At 42.2% G+C, this 26650-nt stretch overlaps 1 protein-coding gene across 1 annotated transcript; it reads right to left on the bottom strand.

The window, feature by feature from the left end:
- Positions 1-1347: 1347 nt before the first annotated feature.
- Positions 1348-25864, bottom strand: LOC310856855 (transmembrane and coiled-coil domain protein 3-like). The gene is made up of 6 exons (XM_083762359.1): positions 25609-25864; positions 11359-11652; positions 6536-6729; positions 5598-6173; positions 3699-3834; positions 1348-2558 (listed from the first exon to the last, which is right to left on the bottom strand). The coding sequence occupies exons 1-6, from the start codon at positions 25672-25674 to the stop codon at positions 2256-2258; spliced, it is 1569 nt and encodes a 522-aa protein (XP_083618485.1). The 5' UTR covers positions 25675-25864; the 3' UTR covers positions 1348-2255.
- Positions 25865-26650: the final 786 nt, after the last annotated feature.

Below are 26650 nucleotides of genomic sequence, written 5' to 3'. Positions count from 1 at the left end.
GACTGATTCACCAATAGGAATGGGAAACGAACAAACAAAAACAGAAAACGAGCGCTCCTATCACAGTGTAACAATTCTCCTCTCAATCACAGTATTTTCTTAACAAATAAGACTATCGGACTAGACACACAGAATTAACTAAGGAAAGTGACTAATAATTGCAATGTATGTAAATGAATGTCTGCAATGAGTGCATGTTGGTGCTTATGTAATGTATGCATGCATGCATGTTTGTGTGCACTTACTGTATGTGCATTTGTGACAGTGTATATTTGTGCATAGGGTTCGAGTTAGGGGGGGGATGAGTATCCTAACAGGTACACTTTCTGAGAGACAGAAAGTGTTTTAACAACAACCTGAGAGTGAGATGATTTGAGAGTGAGAATATTAGGCTTCGGGAGGAAGATGCAAATTTTGGCCAGTAGCGCAGCACCAGCTGGTCCAATTAGGGCTGTCATGATTACAAATTTAAGTTGACGATTAATTGTCACACAAAATAATTGCCATTAAAAATGTAATTGCTTTTGGCATTGAACATCGGAACATTAGAATACAAATTTTCTGTTTGGTTTTTAGGCTTCAGAATCACAACTTGTAAAGGGCAGATATTACAAATAACTTAAATATACAAAGAAATTAGTGACATTTAATAATTTATAAAATGTATAAATATGTTTTCAACATGGAAAGACATGCGATTATCTCAAATAATTGCGATTAGACAATTATGTAATACTTGTTGTGACACGCCAAGGTCCAATCAAAATCCATCCAAATTCAACACCCACACTCGTGTTCAACATAGACATTTCTAAAGGACTGATTTGTACAGCCCATGTTGTCGTTCATGAGAGAATTATGGTGTTTGTAGTTATTTTGGAAGTAAAGGTAAATGATATTCATGTTTTAATACTTAGTTTGTTTGCCAGATGTAATGATCCCCACTATTGCACAGTATGCTTTCATGGGAGATCAGACCACTCCTTATGGGAGCTCAGACCCCTCTGGCTCCCAGATAACTCGAACCCTGCTTACATGCATTAGTTGTATATGTCCATGTGTCTGAGAATGTGTGCATCTCTGAGCACGTACATGCGCGTGCGTACTGCGTAGGTGTGTCTGTGTGCGTCTTATTTTGCACATGCAAATTGGCAATATACTATTTGCAAAAATAACAAATGCAGAATTTTGGGCCCTTTAGCCTTACAGTGGTCTCAGTGGTTATTATTATTATTATTAGGGATTTCTCACACCCACACTAATGTCATTCCTTCACCAGTCTGTGGCAACACCTGTCACTCCCCTGGAAAATTTACAAAACATTCCCAACTAAATCATACATTTAAAAAAAAGTAGTGGTCTCAGGAATATATATATATATATATATTTATATATACAGTGTGTGTACTATACACACAGTATATATACAATATATATACTCTGTATAAATAAATCATATATTGCACTTACAAGGTAAACAGACAAACGTTTGCGAGATGACTGTCCCTATCGGACAGTCACAAGGCAATAAAGGAATAAGGTTAACATTGTGAGACGATACAAACACAACATCTAGGCTACAAAATGTCCCTCGCCTTTCTACATAATGCTCTAGTCTCTCCAATATCCTCAATCATCAACACGACCAGCCCAGAGGTTGAGCTTGAGGTTTTTTTGTGCACTTGCATGCTTGTGGAAATTCGATCAATGTCAAAGTCAGACCTACATTTTTTAAGGGTGATATACGTAGGTGATATACGTAGCTCATAGCTCAAGTAAATCCCCCTGCTGCTCATCACTGACACTGCAGTTGTGGAATAACTTTCTTCAATTGTCACTGATGTAGTCTTACGATTATACAGTATTGTATGACTATCAACAGCCATGAGTGCATTGCCGTTCACATCCCGGACTTCTTTACATTACTAATCAAGTAGGATATTTTTGGAGGGCACACATGTAGAACATGCTAAAATGTTATATTTTATATAAGTATTCAATTAATACAAATCGTAAAATGAACATGTGAAAACATGTCCTCGCTCTAGACAAGAGAAACGGTGATTAAAATTAAAAGGTGTTGATTAACGGTTTGACTTTTAAAAACCCCATCGATGTCCTCCTGAAGTCTTCTGGCGATTGTACAACCAATCCTTTCAAAGACGAACCTTCTATAATAAAGACAACTGACAATTAAACTCTGCCTCAGAGAGAGTGTGGACTCCCGTCTCGGCGGCGCCCCCCCACCACCACCATCAGGCCGGCACGAGCATCCTGTCCACGGTGCACTGCAAATGCTCCCAGTTCCTCCAGAAGATGGCCAAGAAGCACACGCCCAGGAAGGTGGCCACGACGTGGTGGCGACTGCGCATGAGCGGCGCCGCGAACTTGGCCGCCGTGGAGACGCACACCAGGATGACCGTGGCGATGGCCAGCATGATGTTGATGCTCTTCCCCAGCAGGACGCGCGCATCGCGGCTCTCCAGCTGCACCGTCTGCTGCTGCTGCTGCTGCAGCTCCAGCTTGGACACGCGCGTCTGGCACGACTCCAGCGCTTCCTACGAGACAGAGTAAATGGAGTAAACATGGAATAAAGCCAAATAATAATGGATTGCATTTTTATAGTGCTTTTCCAAGTGCTTCATTTGGAGGTGAAGCGGCGAACAGTCGACACCGTCGTCCTCACTTCCCACATTCACAACACCAATGGTGGCAAGCTGGCACCGACTGACTCATTGGAGGCAATGTGGGTAGGGTTCAGTGTCTTGCCCAAGGACATGTTCAACATGTGGACTGACAGGAGGAGCCGGGATACGAACAGCCGGCCCACGGATCATTGGACGACCAGACGACCAGAGTCAAAGCCACACCCATCTGTTTTGGGATTTGCGATTTGATTTGTGTCAGTCCGAATCTGTGATTTGTGAAACGGCATGAAAGTTTCCTAAACAATGAACAAATGTAGGACTGTGATGTTTAGATGCAATCATTCTATTTTTTTTAGATTGAGACTTAAATTTTATGATGTATTCGAGAGCATTACGGTTTTATGGAAGATACTTCTGAACATGTTTTCCATTTCTAGTTTGACCAGAATCAGATACTCTTTCACGCCGTGACATGTTGTGAATGTGTAGACTAGAGAGATTCTTCTATGGAAGACATACTGGCTGCTGTGGAATAGACAAATCCCAAATTCAGTCATGGGGACTGAGAACTTGAATCCATGCAGAGAGAGATGGCAATCAACATCATGCTTTATGTCTCTTGATGGGACACAATATAATTTGAATAGTGAGATTATTCTACAGACACCAAGGGTCTTCAAAGTTTTTCAGGCCAAGGATCCCTTGGCAGAGACAGAGATGACGCATGGAACCCCACTACATATTGTGGTTCCAAAACTTTTTAAGTTTTATGTCTCCCCGGGACCCAAACTAAACTAGTGAAAATAGATCTAGGGCCGGCTACAGAATATTACTGAATATCACAAAATGTAGTAAACAAAAAAGCTACCCGTAGAAATGTGTCCGCAACCCACTGTTTGGGAAATGATGCTCTACAGCAGTGGTTCCCAAACCTTTTAGTCTGTGACCCAAAACAGAAATTAGATATTCGCCCAGGACTTAAACTAGTGAAAATAGCAGATTTTCAAGCTCACAACGCGTCGCAGCACAATGTACCAGTACACAATGTACCTGGATGTCTCTGGCTCGTTCGTGGGCCTGGTAGGCCACCCGCTCTTCGATGCTGGACAACTCCTGCTTCAGGTTAGCCGTCTCGTGCTGGTGAAGCTCTGTCAGGTCGTTGAGCTGGTCCTCTAGACGTTCACACCTTAGTGAGCGATATAGAGGGACTTTTGTTTTATCTCCTTTTGCAAAGAGGTCGATAAAGATCATCACATTTCATCTCATTCAGTCATATTCTAGTTGTCATGCTATAGGGCAGAATGATTCATTAAAAACAGTGTATTCTTAACCTTTTTTGAACTGTTTATATGCTTCACTGTGAATATGTGTGTATTTATCTTTTATTTTAAATTGTATCTTTTGTTAATGGTACGAGATACCAGGGTTGTGGCTCTTTCGGAGCGGGTGGGACCGTGGGAGGGGTAAAATTCTATTTATTTTCCCACTGGGTGGTTCTTTTGGTAAATTAAAGTCTTTATATCCATATAAGATCAGCTAGACTTGTGACAAAATCCCTCTAGGATAATGCAGCATCATTTGAGAATTTTCACAGTGGCTTTTAACTCTGGGATGAGGCCAAATACATCAAGGAATGGCTGTTTTCAGTTGTCAGTGAGGTCACTAACTATTGCGTAATAATTTCATCAACAAAAATGCATTAGTGTTGTAGTAACAGTAATGTATTCATTTAGTAATAGCTTCAATTGATGGTAAAATGATGGATTTCATTTCATCATGTGAATTGCCAAGAAGAACACACAGCTCGTTAAGCAAAGGTGTTTGATGTCACTGGCCAAAAAGCATGACTCCAGATTGGTCAACTTCAATGTTTTATAAAACATGTGTGTGTGTGTGTGTGTGTGTGTGTGACTGTGTGTGTGTGTGTGTGTGTGTGTTTCGGCTGTTATAGGCAGTTTGTCTGTGTGGGGAAGGAGGTGCCATGTGTATCCTTAAGTGAACATGAACTGTCAACCCCATTATATTTGTTTCCTTGTCGAAATGTGTGTGTGTGTGTGTATACTGGTTGAATTTGGGTTTATTTTTTAGATCATAATCATAATCCTGGGGGCCTAGTTGTACTGTATTAGATATCATGTAGAAATACTTGGGTTGCATTAAATTATTGTATGTCTCTATCATCTACTGCCCTCTACTGGTTGTTTCCAGTACTACATTAAAGTGTAATAGGCTCATTGTATAACTGTAGTCCTTGGTTTCCTGAAGGTGGCATACTCGTTTTTCACTTCTGGTTTAGTTTCATAGCATAACTATATACATAACATGACACTTTAAATCTGCTGCTGTGCCATATAGATTTTTATATAGACTTTCAGGAAAGTAATGACTGATCTTACATGATCTTGTAGATCGGCTCTGAAAAGAGCCGATCTACAAGCTCACAACGTGCCATAGCACGACGCGTTGTGACTTGTGAGCTTGTGTAGATCTGCTCTTTTCACAGAGCAACAGCAGAAAGCAAACGAACATAAAATGACTTCTCTTTTAATTCTACTGGATCTCTTCTCCTCTAGTCGCTCCCATAATTATTTTGTCTAGTATTTATTAAATTGGCAGTATTTACGAAATTGCCAGTATATTTAGTCATAGTTTTAGTCATCATAGTTTAGTTTTTAGTTCATTTTCGACAGTGAAAAAAGGTAGGCCTAGTCGACGAACATTTTTCATCATAGTTTTAGTTGACGGAATCAAAACGTGAATTTAGACTTTTGCTTTGGCCATTCAACAATAGCAGATATACAAGTCAGTCACGCTGCGAGCTTGTACATCTGCTATTTGTGAACTTTTTTGACAAAGTGTGAGAACTACTGATTTAGAAGACCTTTGTAGAATCGGCATCAGGTCTTAAAAGGGGTTAAAACAACCGGATAGAAATATTAGAAATCAGACCTGTATCGCTCCTCCTGCAGCGTCTGGTTCAGGATGCTGTAGTCCCTCTTGAACTGGCTCTTCAGGTCCTGCAGGTCCTCCTCCAGCTGGCCCTGGGCCTCGCGGATCTCCCGCACCTCCTCCAGGCCCAGGGTTAGTTTGCTGTGACCGTCTCCCCCAGCGTCGTGCCTGCCCTGGCCCCCCTGGCTCGGCTGCTCCGCGCCTCCGGCCATGCCGGGGAGGTTCCCGTTGCTCTCAGCCGACATGGAGGCGCTCTCGGAGGAGCACTCGTCGTCACTGGGATACTTAACGGGCTTGGCCACCAGGGTGGTGCTGTTGCTGAGCCCCTTCCCCGCCGCGGCACAGCCACCAACGTCGGGCGGGAAGGAACAGGTGCTGTTGTCCAGGCTGGTCTTGAGATGGGCGATGTTGTCGGCGCTGCCAAACTTGTTCCGGATGAGGTTGGCGAACTCACGCGGCTTGCTGAAGAAGAAGGGCGGCGAGAGCGAGACGCCGGGCCCGATGGTCTTGATCTTGTCCAGGGTCGGGTGCCGGCCGCTGCCCGAGCCGCTGCCCGTCAGCACATTGGGAGACTCCCTGGGCATGGATGGAAGGATATTATAGTAAACTGAACTAAATAAGTGTAGCGCCCAGGATTACATTAGATAATTGGCACTGGGTGAAAAGAAAACTGGGTTACAAAATCGTGGGATAAAAGTTTAAATAAAAAAACTAAAAAAAAACTGAACTAAATAAAAACTAGAAAAGGAAAAGAATAACGATAACTAACTGGAACTGTATTGTGCATTTACAAAACGAACTAAAATGTCCATAGTTTTTGTTCATTTATTTATAAGTGTACTACTAAACCAGCAAACCAACTGAATTTGAAAAAAAAAAAAAAAGTCAAAACTAACTCAAAGTAAACTAAATAATGAAAAATCCCAAACTGTTCTAACCGGGGCATGGTGCTGTGCTTGATGGACGAGTTGTAGCGAGAGTAGGCCGAGGAGGAGGAGGGAGTGGGGCTCTGGATGAAGCCGTCGCTGTCCTTCATCTTGCGGTGGTACTGCTCCAGCTTCTTCTGCATCTGGGCGATGTTCTGAGCCGTCTTCTGGTTCTTCTTCTCGAACACGTGCTTGATGCGCCCCACCTATAGGGTGACCAGATCCAAACTGTTCATTTGAGGGACAGAGGTATCGCCATCATGTCATTAAGACATGCAAATCCCACCTCTGGTCGCTAACCACCTCTGGTCGCTAACCATGCTTTTTTACCGTCCCTTTCTGACTCATTGTTTAAAGTGTGGCATAGAAATGGTATTCACTCCTTCAAAGATCTTTATATTGATGGGTTATTTCCGACCTTTGAACAAATACGACGCAAATTCAATTTACCCCAATCACATTTCTTTAGATTTCTACAGATAATTTTTTTAACACAACACACTGCTTCATTTCCAAACATACCTCCCAACTCATCAATGGAATCTATATTTCTACCTGACCCATTGCTCAAAGGAGGTGTTTCTATTATTTATAATTCTCTCTCATGTTTAGATAATAATGCCTCCTTGGAGTATTTAAAAACTGCTTGGGAAAACGACTTAGGAATATCTATCACTGACGAGCAATGGTCTACATCTCAAATGTTTGTGCACTCTTCTTCAGCATGTGCCAGGCACGGTCTTATACGGTTTAAAATATTACACAGGTTACATTTGTCAAAGGAAAAACTCAACAGAATGTTTCCAAATGTGAATCCAGCCTGCGACAGATGTGGCCAGTCGCCGGCCACTCTAGCTCATATGTTCTGGCACTGCACTAAACTAACATCATATATTATGAAAGATGTTATGCACTACTTGCAATTGGAAAAGATAAAGTTTGAATTGAGAGGGAGTGAAGATAGATTTTACCAGACATGGCAACCCTTCATTGACCATTGCAATAGGTGCACGCTAACCCCTCCTACACAATAGATAACATATTAGAAAAAAAAAAAGTATTTTTTTCTTTATTTTATTATTTTTCATTTAAAAGGAAATGTCTGTAATTCAGTTAATTTACAACAACGTGTTGGGAAAGTTTGAGAGCAAGAGTGTCTGTCCTGTTTTGTTTGTCTGTTCACATTTGTCATTGTTTAACTGTTTTTTGTTTTTTCGTGTTTATCACATTTATATATCTTTTTTATTATGTATTGTATGTGGAATTTACATTACCTGTCATTATCTTTCATTTTATATAACTGAATAACTCATTATCATTGTCAAGGATATTCTGAAGTTGTCATATACAAAAAATGCCTAATAAAAACAGTATTAAAAAAAAAAAGACACGCAAATCCCTTGACTCCTTCAAAACCGCTCTCAAAGGGAACCTACGGACGGCTGCAATTTGAAACTGGCCCCGATAAAATCTGAATATGTTTTTGTTCCTCCTTTTTACCTCCCGTTTTTATTATTTCCTGTTTTTGGCTATATAGAAGTGTATATTTGTACGTCTCTAAATGTTCTGATGAATTGAAAATGGTGGATCCTATTGTAAACAAGTGTAATGCTTTATGGTGTCCACAGTTAACAGTTTTTCTATGTAGTTGTGCTTGAAATGTACTGTAATTCTGCAAACTGTTAAGTACTTCAATCAATCAATGCTTGTGTGGGACAAGTGGGACTGGGGTTAGCAATGTATTACGGTACCTAAATTGCTATTAAATGCCTTGATGTCATATTCGACCATAGGCCTTAATATTGCCTATCATTTTATTATTAAACCCCTCTGGCGTCTCACATTTTGTTTTACATTTTTGTCATGGGTGGTATAGGTCGACTTGGTAGTTGGTACTGTAGCCGGCCCTAGGGGATATTCCTCAAGTTATTTTATCAGGCTAAAAAACACATCTTGCAGGAAAAGAGACAATGAGAGAGCTTTACAACAGAATACTATATATTATATATTGGGGGGTGAATAGGGCCAAATTTTAAACTGAGAGGTATTTCCATGACACTTCTCAGGTTGATCAATGATGAATGATCAAAATACGAAAAATAAAATGTATTGCAAGTTTCCATGAAATCCAATATGGCCGCCACAATATTAGCACAAAAAATAGGTTTTGGCTCTAACTTCTGAACCAGATACGCTAGAAATCCAAACGTTGTGTCTATTTCATGGTTTCTGACCATGGACTCAATGGAATACCTATTTTCATTATTGGGTGTGTCTGGACCCTTATTGTGCATATTTACAAGATGGTGGCTACCCGAAATAGGGCTTTACCATGATTTCTACCATGATTGTTGACTGTTTAGGCAAACACAAGCAATATTAATCCATTGGCTAAGATTCATGGCACAGAAGGAACATATTTTCTTGAGCTTGCATATTGTCAAAATGGCTGCAAACATGAAAAAGAATAGACATTACATTTCCTGTCAGATCCTATTACCCATGGGGGGAAAACCACTCCTTTTTTGGATACCTGCATTTACCATAACATCAAAGGTTGTCCACCAGAAATATCTATGACCCAATAGAATCACAACCTATATGGACACACCAGTCAATTTCTTTGCTGGAAATCCAATATGGCCACTACAATATTAGCCCCCATTAGCCTATAATGCGGGTGAATAGGGCAACATTTTTAACTGAGGGATATTTCCACAAAACTTCACAGGTTGATCAATGATATGAATACCATATTTTTTGTATTGGAAGTTTCCATGATATCCAATATGGCCACCACAATACTAGCACCCAGAAAATAGGTTTGGCTCTAAATTCTGAACCAGATGAGCTAGAAATACAAACTCATGGTTTCTAACCATGAAATATATTATTGTTCTGGGGTGTTTCTTTGCAGAAAGACATCCCTCTGGCTGTATTTTGGGGTTTTTTCTACTGTTTGTTGGCATTTCCTCTGTTTATGTTGACAATCATCCCAGGCAGGGACGTGCATCGCCAAGCCGGACATCCCTTCCCTCACTGAGTCTGGATGGTCTCTCAGTGACGGGAATGCAGTCCCCTGTACATCTACAGACCCAGCCTGGCCTATGTCAATGAACAAGACAATCATGTAGCTGTATCAAAGGCTGCCAGAGAATCTGTTCATGTGCCAGGGACTGGAGACAAGATGCAGCAGGAGCTTCACTCCATTCCTGACTGGAAATGTCTCAGATGCATCATCATTCTGTGTGCTCTTTATGGGCCCAAAACCACTAGCTCAACTCCAGTCCGCTCCTCTGACAAGTGTCCTGACATCCTAGCACACTGGGAAGAGTGAGGTCTTAAACAGAGAGTCCTCAAAGAGGATATTGCCACGATACCCCAGCTGCCAATCAAAGCTGATCTGGCTGATCCCCTAAAACAGTGCAGAGACAGTGAAAGCACTCCAACAAACCACAGGGGACTGCATTCCCATCGCTGAGAGACCATCCATACTCAGTGAAGGGATGTCCGGCTTGGCGATGCACGTCCCTGCCAGGGATGATTGTCAACATAAACAGAGGAAAAGCCAACAGAAACAGTAGAACAAAACCAAAATACAGCCAGAGGGATGTCTTTCTGCGAAGAAACACCCCAGAACAATAATATACTTAATAGAGGGAAATTATGGCTAAAATATTTATATATCTCTCGTGGTTAGAAACCATGAGTTTGTATTTCTAGCTCATCTGGTTCAGAATTTAGAGCCAAACCTATTTTCTGGGTGGCCATATTGGATATCATGGAAACTTCCAATACAAACAATTATGGTATTCATATCATTGATCAACCTGTGAAGTTTCGTGGAAATATCCCTCAGTTAAAAATGTTGCCCTATTCACCCGCATTATAGGCTAATGGGGGCTAATATTGTGGTGGCCATATTGGATTTCTGTGCAGCCTTATTCATTGATCTTAGCAAGGCATTTGACACCGTGGACCACCATGTCTTGCTAAATGTACTCTCGGATACTGGTTTTCGCCACAATGTGCTAGGCTGGTTCAAAAGCTACTTATTTGGCCGCACACAGTGTGTTAAATTTGGTGACACACTGTCTGACTCTATCACCCTAGAGAAAGGAGTCCCTCAAGGTTCCATTCTACAATTCTGTATTCCTGTGCCCCCTCACTTGATGTGGCAGTGTCAAACTTGGCCTCTGACTTTATCTCATTGCAGCATGAACTGCTAAACAGCAAACTGCTACTAAATGGCCACAAAACCAAGGCCATGCTATTTTCTCCAAATAGCCTAGTCAATGTCCCCTCAAATATCACCACTCTGGATGGAGTATCCATCGAATGGGTTGAGTTGTATAAATATCTTGGGATTTGGTTGGACAACAAGTTAAACTTCAAACACCACATTGACGCCTTGGCAAAAAAGCTTAAGTTCATGCTGAGTTTCTTCTACAGAATGAAGTCCTGCTTTTCTAATGCTTCTCACAAAAAGCTGGTTACAGGCCTCTTCATGTCGCAGCTTGATTATGGCGATACTGTCTACCGCTTTGCTAGTTCCTCAACTCTGAGCAAACTTGCGCCCCTGTTTCATGCTGCATTGAGGTTTATAACCAATTCCCCTTATAGGACTCATCACTGTACTCTACTCTGTACGCCTATTGCATATCAAACTGAGGGTCGTTGAAATTAAAATTGCAGAGAATCACTGCTAGAGCTGTAAAAATGTTCTCTTATGGGGGTCCCTGGTATATCTTTGCGGGCCAATTACTGTAAATATGGGGGTACTTGACGTGAAAACGTTTGGGAACCACTGCTTTAGTCGACAAAATCAACAACACCTGCTGCTTGTCGGCGCTGCTCATCAGCTTCAGGTACTCGGCCACGTTGTCGTCGCGCGCCGTCTGCTCGATCTTCAGCTGCTCCGTCACCTTCAGGATCTTCTGCTGGAGGCCGTCCATGCCCGAGCGGCTGCGGTGCACATCCAGCAGGCCGGGTGGCCCGGCCCCGGGACTGGGACCGCCGGCGGCGTCCGTCAGGAAGCTCAGGTCCAAGTTGTTCTCGGAGGAACCCCGACGCATCGCCGAAGCCGCCGCGGGGCCGCTCAGGACGCTGGCATCGCTGCTACGGTCCACCTACGGTAGGGAGGGACAAATACAGGCGGAGACACACAGATCAGAAATGCTACATAATAAAACTACCACCTCCTATAGCCATTGATCAGAACCGCAAGGTTACCATAAATGCACCCATTTACCATTCATCATTAATTCATTATCCCACTTGGCTCGAACAACATAAATAAAAGAAATTACCCAAAAGTGACAACAAAATGAAGTATTTCCTTGCTTACGGGAATGAAAGTATTCCAAGGTGCCCCTGCAGAGCGCAACACAAGTCGCCTCGTAAAACAAGGAAGTGAGCATTGATCAAATGGAATACATTTTCGGGCACTGCATCGTCTACTTCTAGCTTAAAAAATGTTTTCAAAAACATTCTTGAGAGCAACGTTTAGTTGTAAATGACATTGTGTGTGTGTGTGTGTGTGTGTGTGTGTGTGTGTGTGTGTGTGTGTGTTTACATGGCTATCATGTTGGACACAGCATACAATCCAAGCAGCGTAGCAGGAGCTCTGAGAGCCTTTGATTAGACAGCGGCCTGTTATAGAGCGGAGAGATCTGTTATCAAGGAATAACACACCGCTGAATTCAGCGATTGACCAATCAGAATCAAGCATTCAAACCAAGCCGTGTAATAAGCATGTTTAATGTTGAACTATGTCAAGAGAGTTTCTCTGGCCCACTAAAGCAACGACACACAGACAGCACGGTCTTCAAAGCATTTTGCACACATTCTGAGAGCAAATGGAAAGCTAAGCCTTCTCTGTTTCACATGTCTGTATATGTGATACTGCTGATACTACTGTATATGAGCTTATCTCTGTACTTCACATTACACTGGCTCCTCCTCACTAGTCCACAATCGCTTGAGCATGACCAGCTGGGTGTGTACTGTACGGTAGGGTTTTTTTGGGGCCCCATATGTGGGTCACTGACCAATTTGTATGGGTCACAACTCCAGTAACAATCCAATTTTATTTTACCTACAGTTGAAAAAATAAGAGATTTTGTTTTTAAAATATATTATTTTTAAAGGATTTTGTACACTTTAAAACAACCGAACAAACAAATCTAAACATTCCATGAATAAAAAATAATAATAATTAAGAAGTAGTGACAATAGCCGATCTACAAGCTCACAACGTGGCGCGAAGCATCGCGGTGTGAGCGTGAGCTTGTAGATCTGCCATTTTCACTAGTTTGGGTCCTGTCTAATCTCTCTTTTTGGGTCACAGGCTAAAACGTTTGGGAACCACTGCTTCAGAGTGGGAACCACTGCTTCAGAGCAGTGGTTTTCAGCCAGTGGTCCTTGAGGGGGTTCCAGGTGGTCCCCAGCTAAATGGAGAGTTGAACCACTGCTTTAGAGCAATTTACAATTTACAATTTAGGCATTTAGCAGACGCTCTTAATCCAGAGCGACTTACATTTAAGCAAGAACAAAAGCATGGGAATACATCACATAAAAGCATTTATCATGAAACATGCGTAAGCTAAGAAAGTAACAGTGGAATATCTATATAATGAAACTATACATACACTATACATATAAACTATACATATTTACTACTATGCTATACATATGTACTATGGCGTGCTATGACTATATACAATACAATTAAAGTGCTGTCTACATAACATGCTATAAGTCTGTGTCAAATGCTATCTAAGCCAACAGAAATGCTATCTAAGGGGTTAGGGTAAGTGCTATGGGCCATGATGGAGTCTGAAAAGGTGGGTTTTCAGGCTACGGCGGAAGATTGGGAGTGATTCAGAGCAGAGCAGTGGTTTTCAACCAGTGGTCCTTGAGGGGGCTCCAGGTGGTCCCAGCTAAATGGAGAGTTGAACCACTGCTTTAGTGAAGGGGCAAGGCTCAATATCACAGCAATACTTACTTGAATGTAATTAGTATGAACTATTAAGCCTCTATCTGGAAATACAACTCCTCTCTAAAGTCCTCACTACAGCATAAAGCCAGTTAAAAAGGTGTAGTGTTACAGTGTTATTTTTATTTGTAACTCTGACAGTGTAACAACAAATATTCCATGTGCACATTGTCAGAGTTAAAAAAACACTCAGTAAAGGCTTACTTTGCCATCAGCAAATCCTCAGCATTTCTAGAGGTGAGAGGTGGTTACGTTTTTTACGAGTGTTGACTATTACATACAGTAGATTAGATTCCTCCATATACAGTATACGCCCCTTGTCACATGACAGTCAGTCAGGTGGACCCAGGTGATGGGGTTTGTGTGTGTGTGTGTGTGTGGGGGGGGGGGGGGGGGGGTGACGTGACGGTCGGAGTGCACAAACAGGATGATCAAGAGACAGGATGCTGACTAACATTAAGTAGAGAAGAAAAAAAGAGGATTAAAAGTACACTACACTCAGCAAAGTGGGTCCTATATATATATTTATATGTATATATATATATATATATACACACACACACACACACACACACACACACACACACACATATATATATATAATACACACACACACACACACACACACACACACACACACACACGCACACACGCACACACACACACACACACACACACACACACACACACACAGAATTAGATATTGCCTCACATACACAGTCACTTCCATTAGTCAGCGAGTCACACTGATATAAGAGTGTGATATTTGTGATAATAATATTTCTTGGTAATGTGGTTCACCGGAAAGCACCCCCAATGGTATTTATTTATACTAGTGTATACTGTATGTCACCATTTTAAATGCATACAAAGACACTTGTGGCTCTTTGTTTTCAACCCTATGTTCTCTCAATGGGGCTTTCTGCTGTTTTATTACTGTAAAGCCCTTCATAAACGTATCGTTTGGAAGGCATTATAAAAAGGCTGACTTCTCTCTGCGCCTTTATTTACTTGACTTATGCCGAGTATGCATACTTATCCATTCACAAATAATCCTTATTTATTCTAACACACGTTCGTTGTATGACCAGAGAATAGCATGTCTCTTTCTCCCTCTCTCTCCTCCCTTCCCAGTTGTCCCTCTCCCCCTTCTTTGGTGTTATGTCCTTCTTGAACACAAGACTCTTTCTGTGCAGAGAAAACAACTCACACTGCCTCTCTACACTGGCTGGAACTATGCTGCGATGACGAAACTCCTGCCTATGGATTCAATGGCCTGATGTACTTGTTAGCCTGAGGGACTCCATCTCCAAAATTTGCATTCAGGCGGCGAGCTGTGAGAGCTTAGCTACCTGACAAAACAATGGGAATTTAAAAAAAATAAACCTTTTCGTCAAACCCGTTTGTCAAAGGACCACTACAGGAGTTAAATGTCTTCTTCCTCAAAGAGTAAGCATAGAAGAGGCTGGTGTGTGTAGGCTGCTCAGATTACCAAGTCTATTAGAGTTCAGAATCACAAACACAAAAGGCTGTTTGTTTGGCAGCGCAGTCGCAGCCGGGACGACATGCTATGCTGCAGCATTACAGTCTTGGCAGGGCTGGAACTAGTTCGGGATAGTTAGTCCCCCCCGCCATGGCCTCTGCTCCGAAATGTTTAGGATTTAATTCTGCAGCTCGAAGCGCCACTGAGGGGGCATGGTGACGTCCAGGGGTATTGTACTGTGGTGGTGGTGGAAAGCACAGTCACACAGTACCAGATTGTAGCAGTGTATCTCTTGTGAAGAAACTGCTGTCAAGACTGAAGACTGAGCGTTACGATAGCTTATTAGGTTGAAATTGGTAACTAAGATAGAAGTGACTTCACACCCGTGTGAAGTGAGGGGTGCTAATATATTAAAGTCTAACTCATGTTGATTAGGTGATGTAATGGTGATGTAAAACAAACGGTGACAAAACAAACATTAAAATCTCTTTAATAGAGAAAAAGAGGAACTAACCAGGTGCTCAACGGAGATAGCAAAACGTGATAATGATAAAAAAGGTGCTCACACGGATCAAAAATGGGATCAAGACATGAATTAAAAAGGCAACTGCCAACAGTTTTCGACCAACAAGGTCATCATCAGGGCAAGAATTCTTGCCCTGATGATGATGTATAATCATACATCATCATCATCATACATCTCATTCTGGCCAATCACAATTTGCGTCCTCACTTTTACCACTTCACTTTTCTACCCTTTAGTATTCAATGTTTGAGTTTACACAAACCCATAAAGCTAGGCAGTAGGCATAGGAGGGGCTAGTGCCCCTCAAAAAGACTGAATGGGTCTAAATCAAGAGAAAGACAAACCCTGATTTCAATGGAATTCCCTCATATCCTATTTTGAGATTCTTTAGGGCAAAATACAATATGGCCTTAATTAAATAGTGAAGTGCAGCTGCCTGCAACAAGGTAGAACTTGAGAGAAGAATTGCAAATAACCACACAGCTAAAACATTAAAAAACATTCATAGTATACTGTAGATATTTTTCGTACACTGCATGGTAAAAGAAGCATTGTAGTTAATTTTACTTAAAGTAAACTTTAGTTAAATAAAATGTAAGGCATTTGGCAGTATGAGGCCTGATTCATGAGCTACAGCTCAAATAACACAATAACACAATCCAGATGTTTCATATACAGGAAAGCGGGAAGATTCAGATCCCTCCCACATGATCCAGAATTACATCACAATACGGTTACAAACTTGCTGACATGCATGCACTGTCATGCCATTTCCATGCCAATGCATCGCTTGCTACGAACAGCAACTCACTAGTGCAAAGTAACGTCTCTGGCTGAAAGTAGCTATGCTTAAATGAGGGCAATTGTTTAAGCGCTGGCCTATTTTTCACTTCCAACTTGTCCTGAAGACACATAATTGTTCTCTGGAGGATTGTATTTTAGGCAGTAGGTTTAAGGTGGGCTCATTTGGGGATGCTGCCCGATTCCCAACGACACTTTCAGATGACTGTGGGAATGGAAGGCTGGCAGAGACATGGCACATATTGATCACACTGCTAAATGTGACTGTGGGAATGGAAGGCTGGCACGCCTGGCAGAGACATGGCACATATTGATCACACTGCTAAATGTGAGCAGACCTTGTGTGGGTGGGCTAACAGCCATATGGGCCCTATTTTCGCTTGTGCCTAAACTTCTTTGCCTTTTTTTTCTATTTTTAGAAACTTTTTTAAATAGTACAAAAAAGCTGATCTACAAGGTCATAACGTGGCTATTTGAAGTATTTTAAAGTGTTTTTCAAAATAGTAAAAAGAAAAAAAAGGCAGAGAGGTTTAGGGAATCTGGATAAGGGGTAAGGCACCGGTGACTCGTTAGGCTGATGTCCCTCAAAAAGACGGCTGTGGCTCAGGAGGTAGAGCAGGTCATCCAATGATCCCTGGGTCGGAGGTTAGAATCCCGGCTCCTCCTGTCCACATGTCGAAGTGTCCTTGGGCAAGACACTGAACCCTACGTTGCCTCCAATGAGTCGGTCGGTGTGAGCTCGCCACCATTGGTGTGTGAATGTGGGAAGTGACTGAGGACGCTGGTGTCGTCTGTTGTTCGCCGCTTCACCTTCCAATGTATGAATGAATTAACCATTGTAAAGCACTTGGAAAAGCGCTATAAAATGCAATTCATTATTATTATTATTATTATGTCATTATGGACATATTATTATTATTATTATGTCATTATGGACAGACAGGTGGCAGCCATGGCTTCTAGTGGCTAGATGGGATCGTGCATGCATCTAGCAACCACCATAAACTGTAAACATCATTTCAGTGAGTTGTTGACCCTCCCTACCATGCTTATTCACACACACACACAAAGTTGCATTTGTCCTAACTGTGTGACTATCCATGATCAACATCTGGTCTGTCGGCAGCAGTGCGAGTGAGACAAGATGGTAAATGACTTTGTTGTTCATGCCTTGGACAAAAAGCAGGACATTTTCACGTAATTCAACAGACCAAAATATATGGCTACAATTTACAATTTAATCCAGAGCGACTTACATTAAGCAAGAACAAAAAAGCATGGGAATACATCACATAAAAACATTTATCAAGAAACATGCGTAAGCTAAGAAAGTAACAGTGGAATATCTATATAATGAAGCTATACATATAAACTATACATCTATACTACTATGCTATACATATGTACTATGACGTGCTATGACTACATACAATGCAATTATAGTGCTGTCTACATATAACATGCTATACGTCTGTATCAAATGCTATCTAAGTCTACAGAAATGCTATCTAAGGGGGTGGGGTAAGTGCTATGGGCCATGATGGAGTCTGAAAAGGTGGGTTTTCAGACTACGGCGGAAGATTGGGAGTGATGCTGCAGTTCTGACTGCAATGGGAAGTGCATTCCACAGTTTTGGAGCCAGAAGGGAGAAGAGTTTGGGACGTGTGGAGCGTTGTCCCGGTGTTTTTAGTGAGGGTACTTCCAGCTTCCCTGTGTTGGCTTATCTGAGTGCGCGGGAGGGTTTGTAGGGTTCAATCATACTTGCAAGATATGGGGGAGACATACCTTTGGTTGCTTTGAATGCCAGCATCAGAGTTTTGTATTCTGTGCGGGCAGCGACCGGGAGCCAGTGGAGGGAGCGGAGCAGGGGGGAGACATGTGAGAATTTTGGCTGGTTGAAGACCAAGCGAGCTGCGGCATTTTGGATCAGCTGGAGAGGCTTAAGTGCACTCAAACTCAAAGGGCTCAAACTACCTGTAAACATGACACAGGCGCGTAGCGTGGATCAAATGATTTACTGGGCAAATTAGCATCGTGTGGGGGGGGGGGGGGGGGGGATAGCACATCCCCGGCCGATAGGTGTGAAGTGTGAACGGTTTGGGGGACCATTTAAAACAAAGGCGGCTCGTATGCTGTGGTTTGCTATACTAAACAGAAACAGATACTAAACACAAGGGCTGCCAAAGTAGACTATCTTTTGTTGTTTTTCTTGTTTTTTTGCCCCCTCTCTACAAAGTTAGACTGACTGGGCCACGGCCTGCGTGGCCCAATGGACCCTACGCTGGTGACATGACAACTAGTCATGTTACAGATTGTTTGAGCCATATATTTTGTATCCTATTGAAAAGAGTCTCAAACTATTAAATATCTGTGGGCATATGGATAGACGACAAACTAAAACCCACATTTCAGAACTCACCACTAAAACCTAAACTAGCATTGCTCTATAGAAACAAAGCTTGCTTTGATTCAAACAGTAGGAAGCAGTTGATTCAAAGCACACTTTTATCAGTTATTGACTATGGCGATATTATCTACATGCATGCAGCTCCGTCGTCACTAAAACCACTCGACACAATCTACCACTCAGCCCTCCGGTTTATAACTGGAGATGGGTTCCTCGCCCATCACTGTAGGCTGTATGAAACGGTTGGTTGGCCTTCATTGGCTAAGAGACAAGAACAGCAATGCACTGTTTTTTATCTACAAAGCCTTACTTAAAAAAATGCCTACCTTTCTTTAGAAATCCCCAATGTTAATTCCGACCTAAAACTGAATAACTTGATTTCACTTGAACAATTTAAAAGACTTAATCAGGGCGTCATTGGAAAAGAGAGCTGGCTCTCAATGGACTTCCCTGAATAAATAAAGGTTAAAGAAAGATGGCCGTCCTTGTGCACATGTCAATGTTTCAGTGATTCATGTTAAACTCGCTAAAACCATGGCGTATGAAATGAACGAGGTCACCTCAGGTGAGCTTAACTACATCAATGAGTCACACAAACAACACTTGGAGGCCTGCTGTGCTGTCCAACCCACTTTGATGGCTGTTATGATAACGTATGTATCACCAGAGACAGAGAGAAGGAGAGAGAAAAGAATAGGCAAGGAAGCCAGACGTTGTTAAGTACTGAATCTAATGAGCAATCATCATTGCTTCCAATCAACACAGTGGAGAGTAACCCACCTAATCATCATTAGGGACAGAGGTAGTGGTGGATAAAAAAAGAACACTTCAAGCACTACACTACACACGGAAAATAGAACGCTGCAGCATGTATCATCACCAGAATCACTGTCGTCAGTCACATCACCCCTGTCTCACCACGGACTTCCCATCAAATACCGTATTGACTATAAGATCCTCCTTCATACATTCAAGGCCATCCATAACCCTAATCCGCTAATCAGACACAGTAAGGGCGGGTCTATCCTAGAACGTTGGTGGGATCCAAACAACGTGCCAGGATATGGATGTATGGGGGATCCTCATGGCTGAGAGCTCGGTGCACCCCTCTATACCCCCCCGACCCCCGCCACGCTGCCCTACTTAAAATCTATGCTCCTGCTTCACGCCATGACCCATTAAATAGGCCCTGACCTCAGCAGCATTCAGATCCAACTGCATTTTTCTAACTTTTTAGCCATTTATTTAGGGGGACAGTGGGGTTGAGACACAGATACTCAATCAACATCAAAGCTGGGCTTTGTTGTATAAAAAGTTAGGTAGCTTGATGAAGATATGCACTGAAATGAAACTGAATGACTTCATAAGTTCATGGCCCGCACTTGTCTCGCACGTGAGTCTTTTTCCCCGAACCGTGGTGATATTTGACCAGAATAGCTGTTGCTGATGTATGCACTTGTCAAACATTACTTCCCTGTGACAAAACCAAACGTTCCTGTTTGCTTAACAAAATGCCTTTGTTATTAATCCCTACCCTGACCCCGCCCCACCCGGCACACTCCTAAAAGCAGGAAAAGTGGGTTGGTCCAGAACGGGGTTTACGGCTCTATAGCTTATGCTATCTAAAAAATAATAAATAAACATTTATTTGTATCTTATAGACTAGAGTCACAGTCCCCCCCGCCGAGCGGCACGGAAGAAAATTTCTCATTTATTTTTCCCATAGATGTTGCAGAAAGTATTTATTGAAAGACCTTTAAAGCCTCAGACATAGCCAACTTGGATCATGACAATAAACACATTTATTGGGCCGAACAAATAATTAGAGAGAAGAAAAACAACAAAAAATGCGTTGTACAGTGCCCTTTTTTCTTCTTGTGTTTATTGTCATGAGTTGTCAGTTGTCACCATCCGAGTTGGCTTTGTCCGAGGCTCAAGAGTCTTTAAATAAATACTTTCTGAAACGTCTATGAGGAAAACATAATGGAAAATTCTCTTTCGGGCCGCTCGTCGTCATGAAAGTGGGGGGGGGGACTGCGACACTCTATTGCTGATCAGAATCTGGTGTATACCGGGGAGGCTGGGGCGTTAGGTTTCAGTTCAGCTAAATTCAGCACTCCGATTCCGACTTCTGCTTTTGTCTAAACTATGAGATCTCTCCGTTTTCCAGTGCCAGCCATGCCAGTCATGAATGGGACCATGGAGGTAATTGATCCTAGTAGTAATCTGTGACGACTGGGACAGCACATTGAGAAGCACACAATGTGGGATTGGCTTCCGTCAATCTGGGGCAGCACATGGCTGAGTTTGTCTGACTGACTCTCTCACTGTCACACACGCACGCGCGCACGCAGCCACGCACATGTGCACACACACACACACACGTTTGCTGGCATGCTCACTGAGATGGAACAAATCATGTCTTTAGCAGAGAGCAGTGTGCCACACAGAGAAGAGGCCTGCAGACTGAAGTGCTTATTTGTATTCTCTCCAGCTGACCCTCATGGATGCAGACTATCTCAGGACCCACACCGACACAGAGACAGATGAATAAAGAGGGAGGCGAGTAAAAGATCATAGAAAGAGAAAGATATGTGAGGACAAGACAGGATAGGACGGTGAGAGCGCACAACTGTCATGAATTAACACAACCCCCCTCCTCATTGCCATCTGCAGTGTTGATTTTGGCGATTAATACCCTATTGGCCCGAATATAAGACTGTTTTTCTTTTTTTCAATGGAAATATCCTAAGAAACAGGGTCGTATTATAATCAGGGACTAGACAATTTGACATGATCCAACGTTATTTTTTTCACAGAAGAAATGAGTCTTGAAAAATGGGGGTTGTCTTATAATCAGTCGTCTTATAGAGCGTCGTGGTCCCGCCCCCTACCAGGGCCCAGGAAATGATTCCCTGTTCATTTTCCTCATAAGACATTTCAAAAAGTATTTATTTAAAGACCTTTTAAGTCTCATACAAAGCCAACTCGAGTTGTGACAAATCATGACAACAAACACAATTTTTCGGTAAATAATTAGAAAGAAGAAGAAAACCGCAGGTTACAACACTTTTTGTTGTTGTTTTTCTTATTATTTATTGTTCGGCCCAAAATGTTGTGTTTGTTGTCATGATTTGTCACAACTCGAGTTGGCTTTGTCCGCGGCGTAAACGTCTTTAAATAAATACTTTTTGAAAAGCCTATGGAGAAAATGAACAGGGAATTCACTTCTGGGTCTCACGTCGTCACGAAAGGGGGCTGGACTGCTACGCTCTATAATCAGACTAGTCTTATATTCGGGACAATATGTCATGATTGACAAAAAATGACAAAAACAAAATGTCAACAAATAAAAACTAGACAAAAATGTTAGGAAGGGACTAGTGGACAAGAGATCCAGTATAAGTCATTTTACACTTGGTTGCATGCTGAAAATAGCATTTCAGCAAGTGTAAACTATGACGGCATCAAGGCCCGCCAAAATACATTTTAGTCGACTAAATCAAATGTAGATTTAGTCGACTAAAACTGAACCAACACTAAAACATTCCAGGTGACAAAAATGTGACTAAAACTAAATGAAAACTATTCAAGAGACTATGACTAAAACTCAAATCAAAATATGCTGTCAAAATCATCGAACCATTCCAGCTGTCCCCGCTGTGCTGCCGAGCTTCGATTGTGAACCTCTTGCTTTGTTTGGAAGTTAAATCAAATAAACAATGTCCCGTATGTCGACATAATAAGGAACCAGCAGACGCAGAGATTGATGTCTGAACTTTCCTCAGTGACCTACGGTTGCGTAACTTGTGTCAGACCTTTTTTCCCCCTTTTTTTTCTGTCTATTGTTTCCAGAAGAAAAGCTGGTCCACGACCAAATCAATAGGCCATTAACAGCCAACAACCCCAGCGTGGCCCCCTGTGGACTATGAAAGCACCGAATGGGATTCAATTATAAGTATGATAAATAAGCAGGTAGCTGTTTTGTCAATGGACTGATTCACAGCGAGAGCAGGACACTCACAGAGAGGTAATAACCCAGCCAGAGACACCCAGATGTGTTGTTCTGTTTCGTTATGTCGCATTAAACTGTGTGATACAACGCTCCCTTCTCCGAGGAGGTTGTTGTTTATCCAATCTTTAATACAATTCTATTCTTATGTATTGTCTAATTCCCATCTTCGCCACTCTAGTACACTTGGAGGCAGGGTTGCATTGCACAGTATGCAAATTGCTGCAGATCATTAGTGGAACCAAAATGTGAAGGGGATTTGACTGCATTGCTTCTGGTAAGAACCACGGACATAATATAGGCTATGCAATTTACTATAATTATGTGATGATGAATGTAAAATCAAAATGACAAGATAAACATGAATAAAAAGCAAGTAATCAATTCAGTCTCCCTCTCTCGCTCTCTCTCTCTCTTTTTTTCCAGACAGATGGATATCAACATGCCACCCTCCATTGAAGCATGCTCGGTGCTAGCGCTGTGAGGCGGTGTTCAGATAGAGACATCTGGCTCTACATGTCACATTTTACAATCAGAATAGTGCTGATCTAAGACAGCTGCAGTGCTGCCTGCTGTACTGCATTGTTAAGAAATTGGGGGGGGGGGGGGGCTTGGAGACACGGACACGACACCTTTGGAGGTGAGCGGTGCAGAGATGCTGGCAGGCAGAGTTATATCTGCTTGATTGATGACAGTGAATGAAGCCCTTTCTTTTGTGGCCGTCTTTAAGCGAAAAACAGGATCAACTTCTTCACTTCATTAGGTGAAACTGACAGGCAGGCGCGTGCGCGCACACGCACACAAGGGAGCATTCCTCTCTGTGGTGTCACCTATAGCTGGTGCCTGCCTCCTCGTAAGAGATACCGGAGTTTCAACAGCTTCACAGATTTTATCATTATAGCCCCTTGGGTGCTTCCATGAATGTTTTCTTCGCTAGGCTAACTAACTACGTACTACGGCAGCAGTTTTCAATCAGTGGTCCGGGGACCACCAGTGGTCCTTGAGGGGGTTCAAGGTCCCAGGTGGTCCCCAGCTAAATGATGGAGAGTTGGTAACCAAATGGACCGTTATAGAACTCTAGCGTAAATAGTTTAATTTTACGCACTCAAGAGTTCATTTAGTGTTAAACATCTGCATTACTTAATTTACAAGAAGTCTACCGAATTAGAGAATGTAGAAGAATTGTTATTTGTATCAATGTTTGCCTGTTATCTCTCCTAATGGTATACCAACATCAATACAGTATGGAATTGTGGACAAAATCTTATCCAATGACAACATCATATTTTAGGTCATCAAATGGTGGTCCGTGGCTCAACTGCCAAATAAATAATGGACCTTGATATGAAAAGGGTTGAAACCCACTGCACTATGGATGCCTGGCACTGTGTCCACTCCACTCTGTCCACTACGGCACTGTGTCCACACAGACTGCACTACAGCACTGCATGTGTCCAGTTCACACAGACTGCACTACAGCACTGCATGTGTCCAGTCCACACAGACTGCACTGCAGCACTGCATGTGTCCAGTCCACACAGACTGCACTACAGCACTGCATGTGTCCAGTCCACAGTCCACACAGACTGCACTACAGCACTGCATGTGTCCAGTCCACAGTCCACTGCACTACAGCACTGCATGTGTCCAGTCCACACAGACTGCACTACAGCACTGCATGTGTCCAGTCCACACAGACTGCACTACAGCACTGCATGTGTCCAGTCCACACAGACTGCACTACAGCACTGCATGTGTCCAGTCCACAGTCCACTGCACTACGGCATTGCATGTGTCCAGTCCACAGTCCACACAGACTGCACTACAGCACTGCATGTGTCCAGTGACTCCAGTCCACACAGACTGCACTACGGCACTGCATGTGTCCAGTCCACACAGACTGGAATTGCATCATGAAGTGTGTTTTGTTTTGGGGCAGCAGCAGCAGCAGCAGCAGCACATACACATAACCATACAGTATAGGCTACAGCCTATTACCAACATGTAGCCTGCTGCACTCTTCTCTTCCCTATAGATTAAATAACCTTAAACAAAGGTTTTGCGGGAAGAAGCACCAAGCACGTACGTTTTGTGTATGATATCATGAAACAATAGTGGTGGCATGGCAGCATAGCATATTTAGACTCTCGTAGATGTATTTTATGATCGATTCTGAGATTGAAAATGTCAGAATCTTAATAAAATACATATATCTACGAGAGTCTAAATCTTAGGCTACAGTGGCAGCACACATGGCTACTTCTATTATCATTAATTATTACCCCAATTATTATAATTTACTGTCTGTACCTGTACATAATAAGTAATACGTCAGAATCTATTAAATACATCTACGAGTCTAAATCTTAGGCTAGGACAGGCATCTCAAAGCCTTCACTAACGTTAGTTAGTTTATAATATTTAAACGTTAATAAAAGAGTACAGCCACTGCATGGCTCCGTTGAGGGAGCAGACATTCATTCGCCCTGACTCAAACAACACAGCATGGGGGGATAATAGGCTACTATTGTTTAGCAGTAAATATATCATCATCCCCCGGTTCGAAATCGTAGCCTACCATATGCCACAAAATAATAAAGCAGGACGCACCAGCAGCTGTTCTGTTCGTCCCACATGGAGATGAACTAGCTAGCCTATAACATTTACTCTATACATTTAGCATTGAAAATGTCAGAATCGATTAAATACATCTACGAGTCTAATAAAATCATAGGCTATAGATGAAAAGGCGACTGTTACTTTTACCGCAGCTGGCACAGCTAAACCGAACCTTCGAAAAATATAGATTAATTAATCCGAAATTAAAATAATAATTGTAGGCTAGTTAGTAGTACTCACCATTCGGCCGTTGAGGTATTTCTCTACTTCGGATAAACTTCGCACAGACACGTCGGCGCTGGGCATAATAATCCCTGTGGTGGTGGATTGACTGGATTCCACAGTACAGTACAGTTGAAAACTTGTTGTGATCAGAGTATAGTAGATCTCACTACACTTCAGTGGTGGTGGTGGTCTCTCACATACTGCAGAATATGAAGCCGACAGTACATTGTCGACCCCTCCTCACAACATAACATAACACACTCTCTCTGTGTCCAACGGTTTGATACAGAAAGAAAGGAGTGGAGCAGAAAAATACCAGGAAAATGTGCTCGAAACTAAACTCCGCCTATCTCGCTCTGATGAGCTGAGCTGAGCAGATGGAGGTGGGGTTAAATCTATCAGCGACCAACAACATATTATTATTAATAATAATAATGTTTGTATTTTGAATGAATAACCCAATAACCCAAACTTTTTCATGTCAAGGACCCCCAAATTGACATTTAATATCATACCGGTCGGACCCCTATTTCAAAAGACATGCCTGGGAGTCAGGGACCCCCCCCCATAAGAGAAGATTCTTGGCTCTATAGTAGTCTATACTATAGCAGACGGATTCTCAACCATTTTAATTTCAAGGACCCTCAGTTTGACATGCATTAGGCAGGCTACGGACCACCATTTAATGGCATTTTTTATCTCTGAGACCCCAATTTATATTGTATGTTAATTGAACTCTAATAATAATAATAATTAGCCTATTATTATACAATTTATATAGTGCTTTTCTGGGTACCCAAAGTCGCTTTACAGAACAGAAGTAAAATCAATTTTATTAGAAAAATAGTTTAAAAAAGGTTAAAAACTAGAAATCAAAGTGGTCAAACAGGAAGGGTGTGTGTGTGTGTGTGTGTGTGTGTGTGTGTGTGTGTGTGTGTGTGTGTGTGTGTGTGTGTGTGTGTGTGTGTGTGTGTGTGTGTGTGTGGGAGGGGGGCATAGGTAGGGAAAGCCAGTCTGAAAAGGTGGGTTTTGACTTGAGTGTGCTTTTGAACATGTC

The sequence above is a fragment of the Protomyctophum parallelum genome (genome assembly GCF_964188405.1).
Source record: "Protomyctophum parallelum genome assembly, chromosome: 4".
NCBI classification, from domain to species: Eukaryota; Metazoa; Chordata; class Actinopteri; order Myctophiformes; family Myctophidae; genus Protomyctophum; species Protomyctophum parallelum.
The sequence above is the reverse complement of the archived record's forward strand: the minus strand, read 5'-3'. Positions and strand labels throughout refer to the sequence as shown.